The sequence below is a fragment of the Odontesthes bonariensis genome, chromosome 5 (genome assembly GCF_027942865.1).
Source record: "Odontesthes bonariensis isolate fOdoBon6 chromosome 5, fOdoBon6.hap1, whole genome shotgun sequence".
Classification (NCBI taxonomy): domain Eukaryota; kingdom Metazoa; phylum Chordata; class Actinopteri; order Atheriniformes; family Atherinopsidae; genus Odontesthes; species Odontesthes bonariensis.
In genome coordinates, this window is record NC_134510.1 from 32,492,155 (window position 1) to 32,511,888 (window position 19,734).

At 40.3% G+C, this 19,734-nt stretch overlaps 1 protein-coding gene across 3 annotated transcripts; it reads right to left on the reverse strand.

Annotated features, from left to right (window-relative positions):
• Window positions 1-1,383: 1,383 nt before the first annotated feature.
• On the reverse strand, window positions 1,384-19,144 carry nt5c3a (5'-nucleotidase, cytosolic IIIA). 3 transcript variants are annotated; one of them, XM_075466132.1, is made up of 8 exons: window positions 18,941-19,144; window positions 5,695-5,793; window positions 5,420-5,489; window positions 5,161-5,293; window positions 4,931-5,020; window positions 4,674-4,836; window positions 4,385-4,585; window positions 1,384-4,261 (listed from the first exon to the last, which is right to left on the reverse strand). In XM_075466132.1, exons 1-8 carry the CDS (start codon window positions 19,076-19,078, stop codon window positions 4,160-4,162), a joined length of 996 nt encoding a protein of 331 aa, XP_075322247.1. In that variant the 5' UTR covers window positions 19,079-19,144; the 3' UTR covers window positions 1,384-4,159. The 3 variants fall into 3 exon arrangements, with proteins under 3 accessions (XP_075322247.1, XP_075322248.1, XP_075322249.1); XM_075466133.1 differs by lacking the exon at window positions 18,941-19,144 and adding an exon at window positions 7,799-7,896; XM_075466134.1 differs by lacking the exon at window positions 18,941-19,144 and adding an exon at window positions 5,897-6,360.
• Window positions 19,145-19,734: the final 590 nt, after the last annotated feature.

Genomic DNA, 19,734 nt, shown 5'->3' on the forward strand with positions numbered 1-19,734 from the left:
CCATGCTGTATTCAAATGACTTAAGAACAGAGTTAACATTATTAAAAGCAATCAAAGTGATGAAAAGAGAGATGAAGCCCGAGCTGAATTGATATAATAGATAGATCTGTATATTATAACATAAAGCATGGCAAAGCAGTTAATCTGAAGGCTTAGATAAGAACCATTTTTTGAAGTTTCCCTCTTTTTCATTGAAGGCATTTAGACCATATTCCTCGGATAGAAAAGGACTCGGTTATCTCTTTTTTTGCTCATGGAGTGTTGTGAGGGCTAGAATTACAGTGATGTCCATGGGAACTTTGTATGTCTCCTGAATTATAGAATGGCTCATCTTCTTTCAAGCTCAGATGATGTTAACCCTAAAGCAGAGCATTCTTCTTGTCTCAGCACAGTTTGGTAATACTGCACTCCATTTTAGGTGAGCTACTGACAACAAAGATGTTCTTGCCTTATCTTAACATGGCTGCAAAAGCAAAGTCTTATAACTCTGTCTTCTTCTGCAACTGATTCTAGATTTCATGAAATACTAACTTCATCACTTGGTTCTGCTGCAGAACAAAGACTTCAAACCAGCGACCGAGTCCAAAAGTTGTGCCGCCTTGAGCCTGATCCTAAATGTATGCACTCTTCAATCCAAGCCACACAAAAAGAAGTTGAAGCATTGCATCTTTGGCCTCACATCATCATCATTTCAGGAATCACTGAAGATATTTGAACAAGTCCCATCAAACAGCTGTAGCTGATCCAGCTCCTCGGGTACAGGTCTGCCCTCCATCCCCAGTCTGATGCAGCACCCGCACACACGGGTGCAGGTCTGCTGAAAATCTGTTTTTATTGACCGTTTCAAGTCTTTTTTTTTTTTATCTTTTCTGGTCTTGTTGCTTCCTTTGTTAAATGTTTTTATTCTACTCATGTTCCTCATTGTGTTCATGAATTGCATGAAGCACTTTGAATTGCCTTGAAGCTGAAAGGTGCTATACAAATAAACTTGCCTTACCAAGTAAATAAAAAAAACTCTTCCCCAGACTTTCTTAACTTATCCTCAAACATTTCACCTCTTAGTCCCTGTATCTAAACTATGACTAAATAAATTATACACTTATGATACATGCATTGCTGAATTTCCTGATCAACTTGAAGAAGTCATTCAAGATTGTGATACAAATATTTATCTTCTAAAACAATTTAATTTCACGTATAAAATTTCTGTGGCAGATTACTTGGAAAAAAAACCCCCCAAAAATTTAGATTAAACTGAATAGACATTTTTAAAATCTGCCCAACTCAGCTCTCATTGCCAGCAATAGTCCAGTGGTGTCATTGTCATACACACGTATACATATATATAAATAAATGTATTTGTGTTTAAGAAAAACACCCCTCTCCAAATAACTTTTTATTGCATGTTTCACACCATCAAATGAAGCCATCTGTTTATAAAAATAAAACACACCAGATAAAACTGCTAGAAATATCTCAAATGTAGTAAAACAACATACATTTTCCATAGAACTCCCAAATGTACAGTATGACATCATCCATATCCATTTATATCTTTCTCTCTCTGTATATAGATCATGTATTTATATATATATATATATATACACACACACATACATAATCGATATAGATATATATTTATTAGGCATGGTACGGTTTTGGTGGACGCTCCGAACCGTACGGTTTGCTTCTCACGGGGGGCGTGTGCAAACCGTACGGGGTCCACGGTTTAATTACTTTAAACCGTGGACCCCACGGAATTTTTTTTTGTGTCCAGACGTTCCACGTTCGCATTGTAGCCCATATGTTAGCACGTGGTTTCAATTCGCGTCAAATAAGCTAAAGCGATAGCCATATAGCGTGGTAGAGGCTGAAGGCTTTAGAAACATGTTGAAGGTGCTGGAGCCATGGTATGTCACTTTTTCTTTCTCATTTCTATTGTGGTTGTCCTGTAGATGCCACCAGATCGCAGCAAACATTCCTGATACTTTTTTTGAGTAATAAATGTAAAACATGTTGAAATCATCCATTGTCTTCCCTCTTTCTCTCTCAAAATACTAGCTTTCTGGTAGTAAAATCTTTTCCGCGATTATTACAGTGTTCCACTGGTGTAATGGTGTGTATTATGGGGCTAAAAGTTAAAAAAAGTTAAAAAAAAACGTACAAAACCGTAAACCGTAGAGTTGTGTGATCCGTGCCACCCCTAATATTTATAGTAGGGCTGGGCGATATATCGATATTTAAGATATATCGATATATTTTTAAATTAGATATGGAATTAGACAATATCGCATATATCGATATTAGATCAAATATCTGAAACAGGTAATCTCAAGCTGATGTTTAAAAACGTTTTTCTTAAACTGAGCACTTTATTTTCTTATCTCTTTATATATAAATGCTGCCCTCAGAAAAAGATTTACCTATTTTATTTTGTAGGCCAATTTTATTTAAGATATTTTTTTTATTTAAATGTGCACCTTACGGAGCTTTGTTATACAGTGTTTATGTTTACATTTTATAGTGAGTTTTCAATAAATCTACTCGTATTTGGCTTTGACTTTGACTGAGCATTTCATTTCACAGCTCTCACTTTGCGGAAAAAATATCGGGATATATATCGTATATCGATATTCAACCTAAATATATCGGGATATGACTTTTGGTCCATATCGCCCAGCCCTAATTTATAGATAGATATACATATATATTTGATATTTTATCTCCCATCTCAAACTTAACAATAAGAAAAGGCAACATGCAGGTGATAGCAGCACATACAAATTCAAGGGGAACCTTTAATACAACATGTTGACACAAAACGGATACTGACACATTTTAGCTTTGAAGCTCCTGGAAAATAGTTTAGAAGTAGCGCTCAGTTTGAACCACAGAACTAAAATGTGATACACAGACTTTTAACAGGTCTTATGCAGGGTTTTACTGAGCCACAGAAGGTGATGTGGTTCCCTCTATTTACCGCAACAATGAAATACATTTAAATTACATGAGAATCAGAAGGCCTCACGTCTTGCTTCGTTTTACTGTTGCAATTCCTCCTAATGACCACTAGAGGTCACCTTTAGCACAAAAAAGGTCAAATACTTTCAATGCCAGCATGAAGAAAGATTGAGTGAGTGAGCAATGCAGCGAAAATCTTAATTTAAAAGTGGTATTTGACATGAATGTTTCAGATATATAATGAGCTTCTTCTTTTCATGCATTAAAATTATATCAATTTAGAAAATTAGGGATTAAAAGAAAAAAAAGTCTATGTAAACATGGCTTTTCTGTGCAAGAAGCTGTTCCTACATCAACAAATCAAAGCAACAGCCACATGTACTCATGTACATGGGGCTTGATTTCCCCACACACAGACTTTAAAGTGCGTTTCCTTTTTTTTTTTCTTCCTCTTGAATTCGTGATTTCATTGGTGTCTTTAAATCAAATTGAAATAAATACTTGTCATCTTTATGCGACTGCTGTCACTGAGCAATACATTCAATTTTCTTCCAGTAAACACATTTTCCAAGTTCCTTTGATATACTGAATTACTTCCTAATAAACTTCTGAACTACTACATTTTGTGGACTTTTGGGTTCAATAGAACAACACCTCACTTTGAAACACTGACCAGGTAACAGCCTAATCGCATCATTTATGAAACTGTGGTGACAGGCATGCTGGGGCAGCTCCAGAAAACAGTGCCGTTTTGTGGGCATCTGGTGCATTGTGTACAATAACTACTATATCAAAAATACCTCTAGGAATAATGACAACAAGACTGTGCAAATCATACAAATGAGGTGAGAGTTTGTGGGGTATTTTTTGTCTCGCTATTCTTTTTATAATAAAATGACTTCTGAGAGAAAACATGAGAAACAATTCAAGCTGACAAAACACACCAGAGACAGGAAGTTGCTGCTGTGAGAGCTTTAAAAACAGTTCATTCAGGAGATGCAGGATGTCTTTTTAAAAAGGCTGTTAGACAGCGCTGCCGGGTGGGGACTCGGAGCATACTGGTTCGATCTGAAGAGAGTGGAGGGGTTGCAAAGCGTGCCAAGAGTCTAACTGGCCCCAGACTTCAGGGGAGAAGACGGAAGAAGAGGAAAGGACTGGGTGGGATGTGGGTGGGGAGGATAAACCGGAGAGGATGGAGTTATAGAACCTTCTGGAGAATGGCATTGGGCACTTCCAGAGTCTCGTCCTTCACTAGGACGATGTCATAAGAGTCCAGATATTTGTCCAGTCGCTCTTCCACCTAAAGAGATGACAGGTTAATTTGTTAGTGAAGATTTGGAAGAACTCCACACAGCCACAACAGATTGTGTAATATATGAAAAAAAAATGGTTAGAATTTGCGTTGTCCGCGTCTTGATTGTACCTTGTCATTGAGGAAGCCGATCTTGAGGATGTTCTCCACGTTGGGGACACTATCTGCCATGCTCAGGTCTCCCATCGAGTCACCCAGCAGGATGATGTTGCTGAACTCCTTCAGCTGTTTGAAGTATTCCGTGTTCCGCAGCGCACCGTCGTGTTTGTTGTACACGTGGATCAGCTCGCCTTTGAACCCCTTCAGGATGCCCTACGACACCAAGGGAAGACCAAACAAGCAAGGTCAGCTCATCCATTTCCCAGTCACCGTGCGACTGAACCACGAACACCACACTTACATTTTCATCAAAGTCCATGAAGTTGGAAACAACTTTGACGTTGGGGTGGTAGACGCCTGCCTGGTGGATGATTTCCTCGAGGACATCTCCCAGGCCAGCGGAGAAAATGAAGACAGGCACTTTGTGCTGATGAAGGCGGTCAAAGAACTGCTCAAAGCCTTCTCTGTAACAGAACACGCCAGGCACAGTTCATCCTTCTCTCCTTCAGTAAATAAGTAGGTGTTACATATTTCCTCCGCCTTATTCTCTTTAAGTACCTGAGTGCAACATCAGACTCCCTCACCACCTCTGGTAGTTTGTCCTTCTCGAGCCGCTGCTCTACGAGTAGTGAGTGGGACTTAAAATACCTGTGAACAAGCTCATATTTAGGAAGAGGAGTCTCACAACTCAAGCAGTACATGAAAAAGGTAATTGTGTTGGTATGACTACTGCTTTTACGGCACAGTGAGTGCTGTTTGCATTGATTTGCATGCGTTCCGTGACTTACCACTCCACCATAAATGGATATTTCTCCTCCATGGTGAGTTGAGGGTCTATCTCAATGGGATAGTATTTATTCTTCAGCTGCAGCAGCTTCTGCCTGCACTCCTCAGTGACCAGTTTGCAGTTATCTATAATATCTATGCGGAGAAAAAAAAGCACAAAAACGTGATGCTTGTTTCCGAAAAAGGAGTTTAAATCAAGGCTTCTGAAAATTATAGCAGAACATTAAGAAAAGTCTATTTCTGCCACTTTGTTGGACTTACTGTGACACGTTGGACAGCGTTTGCCGTTGATAGCGAATTTGCTTATCGTCATGTCAAAGTCTGTGATGATCTGAAACAGTCAAAAACATTTCGTCTTTCAGAACCACAGAGGAGATGAGGTTGAAACAGACGCTATTAGAAATAATAAGGACCTCCTGGTGCAACAAACTAAAAGTCTTTCAAATGTACCAGTTTAGGTGTTGAGCTTGTAAGACAGTTTTGTGTTTGTGTTTCCCCATTTACAGAAGCTGAGTCATCGAGACTCGATGTGGTACCTGTAGTTTGGAAGCCCCTCCTTTGATGAGGCCACAGATGATCTGTTCCACCCTCTCAGGGTCCCGCATGTGGACTGTCGGTTTCTCAAACTGAGGCATCTGGAGTTCAACAGAGAAAGAGATACTGTTAAAGAAGCATTATGTAGGATGAAGTGACATCTAGTGGTGAAGCTGTAGAGTGCAACCCAAAGAATACCCTCACCTCACCCTCTCCAGCAAGTTTGTTTCAACTTCTAAAAAGGAGTTTTGAATTGGTATAGAAAAATGAAGCATTTTTGAGTAGAGAAGTTACTTCGAATGGGATTCATTTTGACCTATATAAGTAATGTAACTGTGTGCCAAAGGGCAGCCTTTGAACCCTCCCGTACACATCTCATACCCATGTATTTAACTCACACTTCAAGACTTTTCTTTAACACTGCCTCCGGCACAGGAGTAGAACATAGTGTTCCCCGGTTCAGACGAATCACACTGCAGGGAGGGGTTTCAGCGTCTCTAACAGCTTATTTGGAATCTGTCGGGTGTTGTATAACGAGCCGAATGGTTCACCAACAGGCACAGTAACACCCTGCAGCGAGGAGGTGGACTCCAGCCCTTCTTGTAACCTCATCTCATTGACTTCAGCTCTGCAGACCAATGCAAAGTTCAAGTTTGTATTTGGGTCTGAAGTTTAGATGGGTCTCTTGTTAACCCAACTGTTTCTCTTGACCAGGATGAGAACGGGACATCTTTATATTACACAAAGCTTGCTCTAGTTTGAACTTGTTTTTGATAGTTTTGAAGAGGTTCAGCGGATGCAGAGGGTGGGTGACGAATGGACGAGGAAGAGAAGAAGAAAAAGACAAAAATCATCCCTGCTGGATCCCCTGAAGACTGAGGTTTTTCTCAAAGTCGAGGCTCGACACTCTCCTCCGAACTGGCTGACAATGGACATAAATCCTGCAACTTCTTTCATTTTAAGACCAGATCAAACGCTGCCTCGCAGCCACCTCCTGGCAGAACCTGACTTCTCGAGGGAACGTCTGTGTGTGCTTGTGTTCAGGTGGTAAAACAGCCCGATAAGTAACAAGAAAGCCTGGGTTACACCACATCATTACCTCATAAGTAAGGAATGAGTACGAAAAGCTGCGTGTGACACGGCTGTGTACCAATATCATGTTAGTCAGCTGAGAGCAGATTAGTAATTTACAAAAATATTGAAAGTCAATCTAATAACCAACATAGCCATAGTTACAGAAAAAATATCACAAGGCAGAAAAGGTTGTTGGGGCCGATGAATGAACAATCCATTACTTTAAGGTCTAATGTGACGCCAGTGGGAGGGGTCGCACATACAGTAAAGAAGATAGAAAAAGTGCTGATGAAATGCAAACAACCAAGCCCCCAGATGCACACAGCAACACCCCCCACCACAGCTTCCTCTTGCATAATCAGAGTTTGACTTTGCAGCACCTCATCAAGTGCTCCGACACACGACACTGAGCACACAAGCTAAAGATAAACCTGTCTATTTCTTACCGACTCTCTATTTAGGTTCATCCGCTTAAACAAAACAAAGAACCCAAACATCTTAAATTTCATTTTGGTGGAGTGAAGACTGCATTTATGTGTCGAATTAATTGAACATTTCAAAATGAGTTTTCAGTACGGTGCCACAGGGGCGAACCCATCCAAACACACTTTGCATTTATTGGCTCATAAAACCTGCAGTTCAGGAGCAAATGTGCAAATGCAGAAGGATTTTGGAAGACCTGCTAGACCATAGTGAAAAGTGCTCTACGGGAGATAAGATAGGATAAACCTTTATTAGTCCCACAGCAGGGAAATTCACATTGTTACAGCAGCGAAAATACAGTATAGCAGGCAAATAAGAATCGAGAGAGGGAGCCATAAGCTCATTATAAAATACACACGGGACATCAACAATAGAAAAGAGGAAACATGAAATATATACCAACATATGGTCACTACTTTCTGAAAACTTTTAATGTGATACACAAAAATGAAGTTTGGGTAAATTCTGACTTCCTGAAGAAACAGTATAAGCATCAAAGACCGAAGCGAATGAATAAAGTCGCCTAATCTCTTGCAAAGAGGAACTTACCTCGGGTTTGGTATTTCAGCCAAAACAAGAGTGAAGAAAAGATTGTATGGCTGCGCAGGGTTTATATATCTACAGAAACAGGCAGGGAGGGAGAGGGTGTTGACTAAGACAGATCAGACAACATAACCCCTCCCCCCCACACACAGGCTGAAACACACAAATACAGGGACAATTCCAGCTGACACATTTCACCACAAATAGATGTGGAATGAGGCCAGCGGAGTTGAAGTAGCATTTGTAATTTAGACTTTTTCCAGTAATGTGACCTCTGACCCTTGGAAAAAGGAACTTTTAAAATCAATTCGTAGGGGCGGGTTCGCTTCAGGTCAACAAATGCTGAGTACACACATTTTTAACACACAACCTCCCCATGCAAACGCACGCAAGCACTAAATAGCCTGGAGCCACATGAAAGGCCTGAAGGGTTAAGGGTCAATCAGGCCATTTGGTGGGACAATAGTCAGTCCCACATATCAGCTAATGGATACGCCTCACATGTCTTCATTCAAACGCACACACGTTTACACAGATAACTTACAGTTCCTTAAGCTTATCTTTTAGCTGCGGCTTTAATATTTGGCTCTCAAATAACTGCAACATATGTACATTTTTTGTTGAGTCTGAACATGTCTGTGAGGCCCAGAGGCCAAAAGCTGTTAATTCCAAGAAAAACTTTTCTATAGCAGCTGACTTTGTGAACGAGAATTCGGTGTAATGTCGGATCAATGAGTACATTATCAGTACAGTGATACGGGCCATATTTATTTATTTTTTAAAATATTTTTGGGGGCTTTTTATGCCTTTAATGATAGGACAGTTGGAGAGAGACAGGAAGCAGGGGGCAGAGAGAGGGGGAATGACATGCAGCAAAGGGCCGTCCGGTGCGGGACTCGAACCGGGGCCAGCTGCAGCGAGGACTGTAGCCTCTGTACATGGGGCGCCTGCTTAACCCACTACGCCACCGACTGCCCCACGGGCTATAGTTGACAAGCCAAAGAAATTCCCTTTTAGGTCTTTTCCTAAACAATCCTCCAGGACTTGGATGAGAAACATCATGGTGTAACGGAAAGATGGCAGGAGAAATGTGTAAGAACACAGGGAGGATGTAGGAAATGCAACCACACGTTGCTGGGATGTGGGTAGGCATGAGATTCTGACGGTATGATAACCGTAGGCAAAAATATCACCGTATTATGATTACAGCTCTAAAATGTGTATTTTGAATGTCTGTATTTAAAAACAAGAAAAATAAAAACTTTTCCATTGAACAGTCCTTCTCAAAGCCACTTCCAGTGAATGAAACAACAGCAAATTCCCCAAAGTTCTGCCAAGCTCCGTCAGCGAGTTCTGGGAGTTGACGTGGTCACCATGTTGTTTCAGTGCAGTGTCGTACAGGTGCCTGTACCGCACCGCGTGGGGGAGGGGGCACTACGCTGCAGCTGATTAAAAAATGCTGATACCGCAGGGACGGAATGATAGAAAATTTTCGTGGTTTTGAAACCATGACTTTTTCATACCGTGGTAACCGGCCCATGCCTAGATGTGGGTCTGCATTAGTTAAACTACAGCTGTTCAAAACAAAAAAAACTTTGCCAGATCATGATTACTTTTGTCGTGGTGTTTAACTGAAGCTACAGCCCACTATAAATATCATATTGATAAGATATAACAAAAAATATCATTTCATAACCAAGATTGGTCATTTAAAAAAGAAAAGCAAAGCCATAAAAAGTGAGGCTGTCTTACCTCAACATGAATCCCATTTAGATGACTCTATGACAACAACTGAGCGCCGTCTTTAATCTAAAAAATACAAAGAACTGTCTGACAACATTGTCTCCTTCCCTTCGATAAAGAATGATCAGTTCCCATTGTAAAGGACATAATAAAGAAAGCACCAAAGCTTCTTCTCTTAGTACTAAGAGAATTCAACCAGCTCAAGTCTTGGTTGTTAATAAAGATTTAATACTCTCAGGTCATTTCAATAAATCTGGACCCTTCAAACGCTACAAACACACCCTGAGAAGTGTGGTGACAATTAACACCTACAATCAATGACACTGGACATTTGTCCTGCCCAGTGTTTGGGGTGTCGAATGGAAAAAAAAACAAGGATATAAACAATATAAAGAGAGGAATTGAGATGCTTCTACAGGTGGTGACCCTTTTATTTCTTTGCAATGTTGCCAGCGGAACATAAAATTCATGCTGCACTTGACTCCAGCCTCAGTTTCTGCTGAACGTGGCTTTGTCCCCGGCTGCTCTGCTGCTGCTGTTGCTGCTGCTGTTGCTGCTGTTAGATGGCTGGAAACTGGAACATGAGACACCCTGTCCCTCTCCTCCATCGACTTGAACTGTCTCACATACACACACCCCTGAAAATTGTCTCTGATTACACCTCCCCGCAGTTATGGCTCCCTGCAGTACATCGGCTCACACAGCAGCTCGGATCGTCAGTTTAAACGCATTCCTGTTTCCAAAAATAACACCTGCCATGCACTCGTTTCTCATTTGTCCAGTAAATCTTTGATGGCTACCCGCCACGCTGGAGAGTAAATGTTTGTACTGAAATGGTTATGTCATGAAGAACTATGCAAATAGTATCTGCTTCGCTCTGGTGTCATTTACAGATATGCTGCTTCTGTCCTGCCGTCTGTCTGACACACATCCTTCTTTTTTAAACTTCCTATGGAGCCTTCACTGACATAATGGATTCCTTACCATGACCACTGCAACCAGCTACCAAATCCTAACCCCAACTTTATCCGACTTGAACCGTGTGATGAATTTTGACCCTAAAACAGCTGTTTAAAGTTAAAGGATCCGCATTTTGATCCTCACAAAGCTCTTGGACTCCACAAAGATAATGGCTTCCAACTAATCGCAACCTAAAGCCAATCAGAGCCACAGAAAGAACTTATCTCCTCACCGAGTACAAGTAATGCTATGCACGAGGATTCTGTCAGGAAGACCAGACCAGACTTCATGCATTGTGCAAAGATGAGCTGTGTCTGTGGTGGAGAGTGACAAGTCTGATGAATAAGGTTTGGCTTAACTAAAATGGCTCCTGACAGGTAAACCTGGCTGAAAGGACAAAAAGTTAATTTAACTGGAAATGACAAAGTCTCAAGTACTGCGTCATGTCACGTTAGCATTTCAATGGTTCAATTATTGCCCAGCACAGAGGGGCTTGTTCTGATAGTAGTAGTGTGGATGTCAATAATCATGTGGTTTCAAGATAATCATCAAAGAAAAAAATTAGATTAAAAGGAGGTATGGATTGCTGCTTAAAGGTTGCAAGACAGAAGCAGCAGATCTGTTTATTCAGCAAAGCTGCATGAAACCAACAACTTTCAAAAACCAACTTGGTTGAACAGAGAGTTGCATGTGACAGCAAGAAAACAAAATGATGATACTTAGAAGTCAAAGCGCCAGTTTAGCAGTTTCTAGCAGCATTAGAGAGGAATGCATCCAAGCTGCTCCTGTGATGTTGTAGCAGAGGTCAGAGGTTCAGGCTGCTGTGGACACAAATTAAGTGATGATTAATTCCAGCAATGCTGCTATAATCAGATGCACCTCAAACAACTGTGACTATACTGATAAAAGCGCATCGTCTGTTGCCCACACCATTGCTCTGTGATTACCTTTCCATCTAAAACACAGCTGCAGCTTGTGCAGTTTATTACTATTCACTTACTGCAGCTATCAATAATGCAGCTCTAAAACCACTTACCAAATAAACTACTGCAGCAAATAAAACTAATTCTGCTGACGGCATGAAATGATTACACATAACTTCAACAACCAATCACATGGAGGGATTTGAACTTTGAGTAGTCTCACACCTTCTTTTCACTTTGTTACAACTCCTTCTACTACTTCTTCCTGTGCTCTTACTTCTTCAACTGTATTTCTTTTTGCAAAGCAAACTCAGGTTTTTATCTTCGACAGTTTAATTGCGTGGCCAAACAGAGCAGCTGTAATCTTTCTTTTAATATTGCCAAACACAATTATACTGTATATCCATCCATTTCACAGTCACAAACTAAGCCGGCTGACAATGGTTGCTGATTACGAAGAAACAGCAGCCACACACAAACATTTGCCTAAGTTTTAAAATCATTTGATTTATCTTATATGAACCACACATATTTACAATAACAGTCATGAATGTGGGCATTCCAGCGACTATATTTACATTGGTAAACATGTTGTGAAAGAAAGACTGGCCTGAGTAAGATTTATGTTTGACATGGAGGAGGCTTTTGCATTATGGGCATCCTTTGGTTTCCTTTTGCTGTACCCACAATGGAAGCTGCTGTGGTCGTCATAGTGATGACCATCTGTTGCGTATGATAATGAGGCACATCAGCTAGAAGAAGCGTCGGGGAACCTGGTAAGAGGATGGACCCTCCCAAGTTCAAGCTTTAAATTATGAGAATGGAGAGCACCACTTTCTTGTTGATCACTGAAAAAAAGGACAGCCACCAACTACTTTTAATCCCTCAATCTTAACTTATATAAGTGTTTCTTAAATATATTTGTCTTTCTGCATGCAAAAATACCTGAAGATGATTAACTATAACACATTAAAGCCAGACTTGTGAATTACATTTTTACATTTCAGCCAAAAACTTGACGTGACATCCACAGAACAGGTGGTCATCCATCTCCATTATAGAGAATACTGCATTTGTCATAAATCCAAAACCAAAATTATGTCAAATTAAGCGATAGTGTAGTGGTAAGATTACCACCTTTCATGTGGGTGACCGGGGTTTGAATCCTAACCCCCTGCATGAAAAGGTACTACCTCCAGTGGGGGTCCTTAGGCTAAGACCCCCTAACGCAACCTGCCTACCTGGGATATGAGTGTAAGTCCCTTTGCATAAAAACGTCGGCCAAATGCACAAACATGCAAAAACATAACTGGACGTGAAGTTCATACGGAAGAGTATTAGGGCCAGGCATAAGAAAAAATATTTATATTTTGCCTGTCGAGAATAAACTCGACATGTCGAGATTAAAGTCGACATGTTGAAAATAAAGTTTTCGACTTTAATCTCGACAGGCAAAATGTTATTATTTTTTCTTATGCCTGGCCCTAATACTCTTCCGTAAGTTCAAGTGTGACTCGTAAAAGAAAAGCTCTGCAGGGAGGTCTGGCAAAAATGCAAAGGGAAAAGTTACTCTGTTCTGCCCTCTAGGGGCCAACAGAGCAAAAGCACACTGTGTTAATTAGCCTAGTTTTTTTATCAAAAATGAGACAGATTAGATGTAAAAAAAAAAGATGTAGAGCATCTGTCAACAGATTAGATAGAAATGTGATTCATTTAGTGGTTTTAGATTGTGATGTCAAACGTTCATATGATTGGCATCTGCTCAGTTATCTACAAACATGATTCAAACAGATATCCAATGTGGTGCTACTGGGACTAAGAGGACCTTGGATCCACTAGGAAAAACACACATGACCAACATCACAGTCGTTGTCAATAGTCTCATCATAATGACAGACAACCCAATCTCGTGGGCTTGGTCTGGATCAGAGCAAACTTCAAACACAGGGATCACACAAACTGCACATCCAGGAGACACGTGTCTGTCCTGATATGTTTTTATGAACAGGATCAGGACACTTGTAGAATATAAGACACAAGGGTAGAAAAGACAGGACCAAAACGCTACAACAACAGGAGTCAGAGTTAATCATAGGTTGTTTATATACCTATAAATTAGGGGTGGGCGGAAAAATCGATTAATGTACATATCGCGATTTTTAATGGGATGATTTTAAAAATCGATTTTTCTCCCCTGAATCGATTATATTACGTCATATCCGTGTCCAGAAAAACTTCAGCAATTCATTACATTAAGTTATGTTAAAACTAGCCCACCCCTACTATAAATATCTACTAGAGCATGATGCTAATCTTCCAAATGGCTCTAATAGACATGAAAGGATAAAAAGTGTGGGTTGCTTTAGTTGAAGTGCGGTACAAATGAGTGTATCATTCAGTGACTGACTTCCGTAAGTAGATCGGGTATCTGTACAAGAAGGTTGATCTATGGGGAAGTTTATTTATTTCTCCGGTAGTCTGTAGTCTATCATGTCCATAGATTTTAGAAAGCCACCGTGAGGTCACCTTTTGGTTTGTAGAGAGCTTTTTGGAAGCCTCACATTAAGCGATTTGGCAGTCACGACTCTGCTGTTCTGACACTGGAGTAAGCAGGAGATCTGACTGATTAAAGCTGAAACTAAGCACATCCACTGTGTCACATGGTAGCCTTAACCTCAGGTACACCAGAATCATTTCTCCTGAACTGCAGTATCATTTACTAAATTAAATGCTGGTGCAAACATGTTTTAGACACAAAGGCCATGAGCACCTTTAATGTTTGGTATGCATGGTATCATATGCATATATCAGGAAACATATGCATGACAAATATATTATATAGCCGGATATATTCCAAGACTAAATCATGTCTCAGCAGCACATAAGAGGAGACAGATATTTTGCTACAGGTAAAGCTGACATAGCTTGTACAGTAAGGCAAGGCAAGGCAAGGCAAGGCAAGGCAAGGCAAGGCAAGGCAAGGCAAGGCAAGGCAAGGCAAGGCAAGGCAAGGCAAGGCAAGGCAAGGCAAGGCAAGGCAAGGCAAGGCAAGGCAAGGCATCTTTATTTATATAGCGCATTTCATACCACAGGCAACTCAATGTGCTTTACATAAAGACAAGGCATTTAAAAGAACAGCATAAAAACAAGCAATTTAAAGAGAATTAAAAAGGTAGAATAAAAATTAAAACACAGTTAAAAGCAATCAAAGAAGAGGGGAAAAAGAAAAATATAAACTCAACCATACGCACACCGAAAGAGAAATGTTTTTAACCTGGATTTAAAAGTGCTTACAGTTGGGGCTGATTTCAGTTCTGCTGGTAGTTTGTTCCAGTTGTGTGCAGCATAACAGCTAAAAGCTGCTTCACCGTGTCTACTTTGAACTCTGGGATCCACTATCTGACCTGAGTCAGCAGATCTCAGAGCTCTGCTGGGTTTATATTCTACAGTACGTTACAAGTTGTCCTTAACTTAAAGACAGAATATGTCTGGTAATGTTCTGTCAGGAAACTTGTCTTAGACTAAAAATTCTAAGTGACGCAAAACCGTAGTAGAAACCCTCAAGAAGTGCTGATATGTAAAAATCTAGTTTTGAGTGAGAATGATACATGGTATATATATATATGTATATATATATATATATATATATATATATATATATATATATATGGGTATTTTCTATCTTCCTCTTGGTCTCTAAGAAATGTAAATTGCAGTTGTGAGAAATGAGTCTAAACATATCGCACTTAAACTCTGCTTTGATACGAGGGAAGAAACCAGAGAGAAATGATACATGGCAAAATTTTAATGTGTCATGTCTATTGAAATATACCTATGTTTACAAGGTGTAATCGAATGCACCATGAAGACTTTCAGAAATTCCAGAATTTAAAAAGTGCACCTTAAACACACCATGTAGTCCCTTTTTCCAGTTACACTTAGACATGCAGCTCATGCTTTTCAAAGCGATGTGGATTCACATGCAGTTCGATGTCTTTGAATGTTCGGCCTATGCTTGCATGTAAATTCCTTTGATAAAGTTATATACATGTCTGTGGTCAGGCTGCAGCTACTCTGCAAAGGTGCAATAAAAAAGTGAGGACTCGCAATATTCTGGCATCTCCCTGAAAGGGAACTGGCCAGAGTTTGCTCGCTTACCCAGGACGAAAATATACACACTGGCAGGACTTTACAGGAGAAATGGATTAATGCAACGTCAGACGATGCACTTAAACGGAATCATCTGATTCTATTTCACTTGAAAAATATCAGCGTCAATATACTGTGCATCCCCACTGTCACGATGAACTAAAATTAAGTGACATGCGCTTCAGTTCTACTGCAGGAACTTTCAATATGTTGTCCCCAAACAACTTTTTTCTTTCAAACATACAGTAGCAATATACAGACCACTTCATTCGTTGTTTATTCCACTTTTTGTATAGAAAAGAAATGCAAACACATAGTTTGTTGGCTGTGTGTAAAGCATGGAGTGACACATGTTTGGGTTTTAAATACGCAGATATGTAACAAACATCTCAGCATAAAACTTCCACCACCCCCACAAATCCCCCCTGTTCTAACCATGAAAGTACCTCGTTATTCTGGGGAAAAAAAACAAACTGTTGTTGAACTATTTGCATTGTGACACTACAGTTGGAGTTTAAAAAAAAACTTCTTAAAAGCCACGATAGTTGTTAGAATATGAACATTTTAATCTACTGCAGTGCCTAACTTGTTTGGAAATGATCCTGATTAGATTTCTGAAGTTCTAGCAAACTAAAAGACAGAAAGCCATGAAAGGCCAGATGATCGGTAGCTGTGTGCTTTTTGGACTTCTGGGGTTCAGAACGGATGTTTGTGCTTCTTCGCAGGGCCACACATCGTCAAAAAGCAGATGTCACAAGTTTCCATGCTGAGGGTCACAGCGGGAAACTGTCCATGTAAAAACAGCCCCAGTCACCACGACAACACAAGTGTCATTCTTTCACCACGAGACAGGATTAGCAAAAGAGAACAGAGAACAGCTTCTTGCCTTGCGAGGAGGCTTTTAGTGTCATTTTGGGGAGACTCAACGCTAATCAAATAATTGATTGACAGTGTGGAAATTCATCTGAGAATTATGGAGAGCTTAAATATATGTCTCCAGCTCTGTTAATAAAACTACATTATTTCAGTGTGTAATAAGCTAAATATGGTCATGTGACAAGCTTCCCTGGATCCTATCTCTTGCTTCTACTGAAGATCAGCTAACACACACTGAGGCAGAGAAGTAAAAAAAACAGCTACCCGTTTGCCTTCTGTAATGTCTGTTTCATCATGCTACCTTGATTTATTTCAAAACTTCAGCTTCACTTTCACCCAGACTGTGTTCGCGTGCTGCAAGACGCAAAACAGACGGACAGATGTGGAACAAGGAGGAGACGTGAGCTGCCTGGAAAAGGATGAGGACAACAGACCCGTCACAGTTCTAACAAAATGCCCTGATTGAATTTATTTAATCAGATCAAATTAATGTCATAGATTTTGTCGCAAAGCTAAGCACCACAGCATGACTTAGGAAACCGTTTCTTTAGCAGCCACACGATAAAAGGAGAGCCTGCTAACCAGGAGGAGGATATTTATCAGATTCACTAGAAAAACGCAAGAAAGCAAATAGAGCATTTGTAGATTCTAGAAGAGAAATATATTATTGTGTTGTCTGCTTTCATTAAACCTTGGCCAAGCATGTTAATTTGCATCAATGTGATGTAGAATAAACAAGTATTTTCAAACCATGTCTTCCTTGTTGACATGTCTTTCTATTAGAATTTCTAAGAATTTGTGTAAAAGTTAAAGGGATAATCCGGAAGTCCAGAATGAATTTAATCAAGCCAGTACCTGCTCTTCTCTGCTGCTCAATCAGAGCCTCTTCCGTCAACAGGAGACTACCTAACGCGAGACATCACGTCACATGAGTCCGTAGGAGTTGATTGCCGAGTGTGAAGTAACTCGCTCTGGAAATTCACAATTTCGTTGCCGTTTTTTTTTTTACAAACATAGTCCAGTATTTCTTTCGAAAGTGAAATGAAGTTGTATGCAACAGCAAAGCCTAGCTTACTAACAGGTTGGAATTTTGAAATGTCACGTGACGTGATGTCTCGCGTTAGGTAGCCTCCTGTTGACGGAAGACGTCAAGGTACTGGCTTGATTAAATTCATTCTGGACTCTATATCCGACCACATGAAGACCTCGGGACACTTCGGTTTGGCTTTAGGGACCCTCTACTCACTACCACGTAAGTGTTATGTTGTTTGGAGCTGTTGAAGAGGTATAAAAATAGCGTTTTGTAACGGCGAGATGATATGCCCCTCTCACCTCCAGGCTAACGACTTTTGGCTAAAAACGGTCAAATCGAAATTCTCAAAACACGTCCGAATGACATGATTTTGATGTCAACTCAACGTATGTACTCCCAATCATCCCATAAATTGATCTAAAGTGCATTTTACTCCGGATTATCCCTTTAATAAAGTTCTTGGGAAAATAGCAGGTGTTGTGACAGAGGGATGTTAAAGAGGGTGCAGGCAGGGTGGAGTGAGTAGAGAAGAATGTCAGGAGTGGCATAAAGCAGAGGAAGATAGGTGGAGCAACCAGTTATGTAATATAGCTGTGCCACTACTAAAGGGTTGCAAGAGAGGAGGCAAGTGAGTCAAGAATGCTAAGATTTGCTTTGGCACGGATGAGGCCTGACAGGATTAGGAATGAGTTTATCAGAGGGACAGCTTAGCTTAAATGGTTCTGAAACTAAGTAAAAAACGAGTTGGGCAGGACATGTGTAGAGGGCAGATATGCAGGGTATATTGAATAATTATGCTAAAGATGGAGTTGCTGGTCAAGGCAAGGAAACGGAGGGATGTTGTGGATTCCAACAGTGGACTTTTGAGTAGCTGGAATGACAGAGCAAGATGAAAAGGATATGAAGAGATAAAAGTGAATGACCAACATCGGTAACCTTTAACAGGAGCAGCCGAAATAACAAATAGTTGCATGTCAGAATATGACAAAAATGAATGACTCGTGTTTTCTAAAATTAACAACTGGTAGTACTTTGTGTGCTGCAGAAGCTTGCATAACCTGCATGTAAGCCATCAAGAAAAGCAGCAGCCCAGCACGCGTAAAGATGTGGAGAGCATCACTGACACAGAGGTCAGCTGCCGCAGCTTTGGGATCCATTACAGAAAAGCTGCTTCATCTTTCTCCTGGAGAAAAGCTGGTTAGTGACCTCTAAAAACAGCTGCTGTTTTAGGGAACCGGGGCGCATGCGCACAACAGAATGCAAGTCTTCAACTGTCAAGACAACAAAAGGCACGGCATTTGATTTCCGATTGTAACATTCAAAATAAATGTGCGCTAAGCATGACCGCGCTCTTCCATACTGACGTAACTGCAGCTTTAATTTGAAGCCCTATGATCAAGACTTCCTATTTCTTGTCCGCCATCATCAAACTTGACAAAACAGTTGGAGAGGAGTTTAACTCACCATCTCTATGATCCTGGTTTTCTTGCCAGCTCGTTTCTTTTTGGCTACGATGTACTGAGCCAGTGCCACGCCACCAAACAGGGCACAGACGCTGGCGCTGGCTGCGGCTCCGACCTTCACTACGGCCGCCTTGTCCATGACGGTCCGCTGCTTTGCTCCAACCAGCCCGCCGCCTGGAGAGTCCCGTCCTTACCCCTGTGAACACACGCCTTCCTACTGGTGCAAACACGCAACCAAAGATCGTCTACAGTAACTGAGAGCAATTACTCTGCATTACGAAAGAAATACGACACACTTAAATTATTTCAAACATATCGTCATTTGTACGTTGCGTAGCAACAATGTCATTGCTAGCAAACTTGTTATGTTAAAAGTAAAAAATAATCGTATTGCTTGTGTTGTGGGACACCTCTTCAAAAGCTAAATTGTACCTCTGAGAGTTCTCCTATCTTTTCTCAAAACTACATTAAGGGGTCCTCACAGGTCCTTCGAAGCAGAGATCAGAGGCCTCTTTTGCCCCTTTATTTCTGCTTTTCAGGTTTGAAAATAAATTCTGATCGTACAGGAAATACCAAAGATACATCAAAATGGAAAATTTCAGCGCAAGCACACTGATGTTTTATTTTAGGATTTTTTTATATATATATATGTATATATATATATATATATATACATATATATATATATATATATATATATATATATATATATATATATATATGTATATATATATAAATCAAATCAAATCAAATTTATTTGTATAGCACATTTCATGTACAAACAGTTCAAAGTGC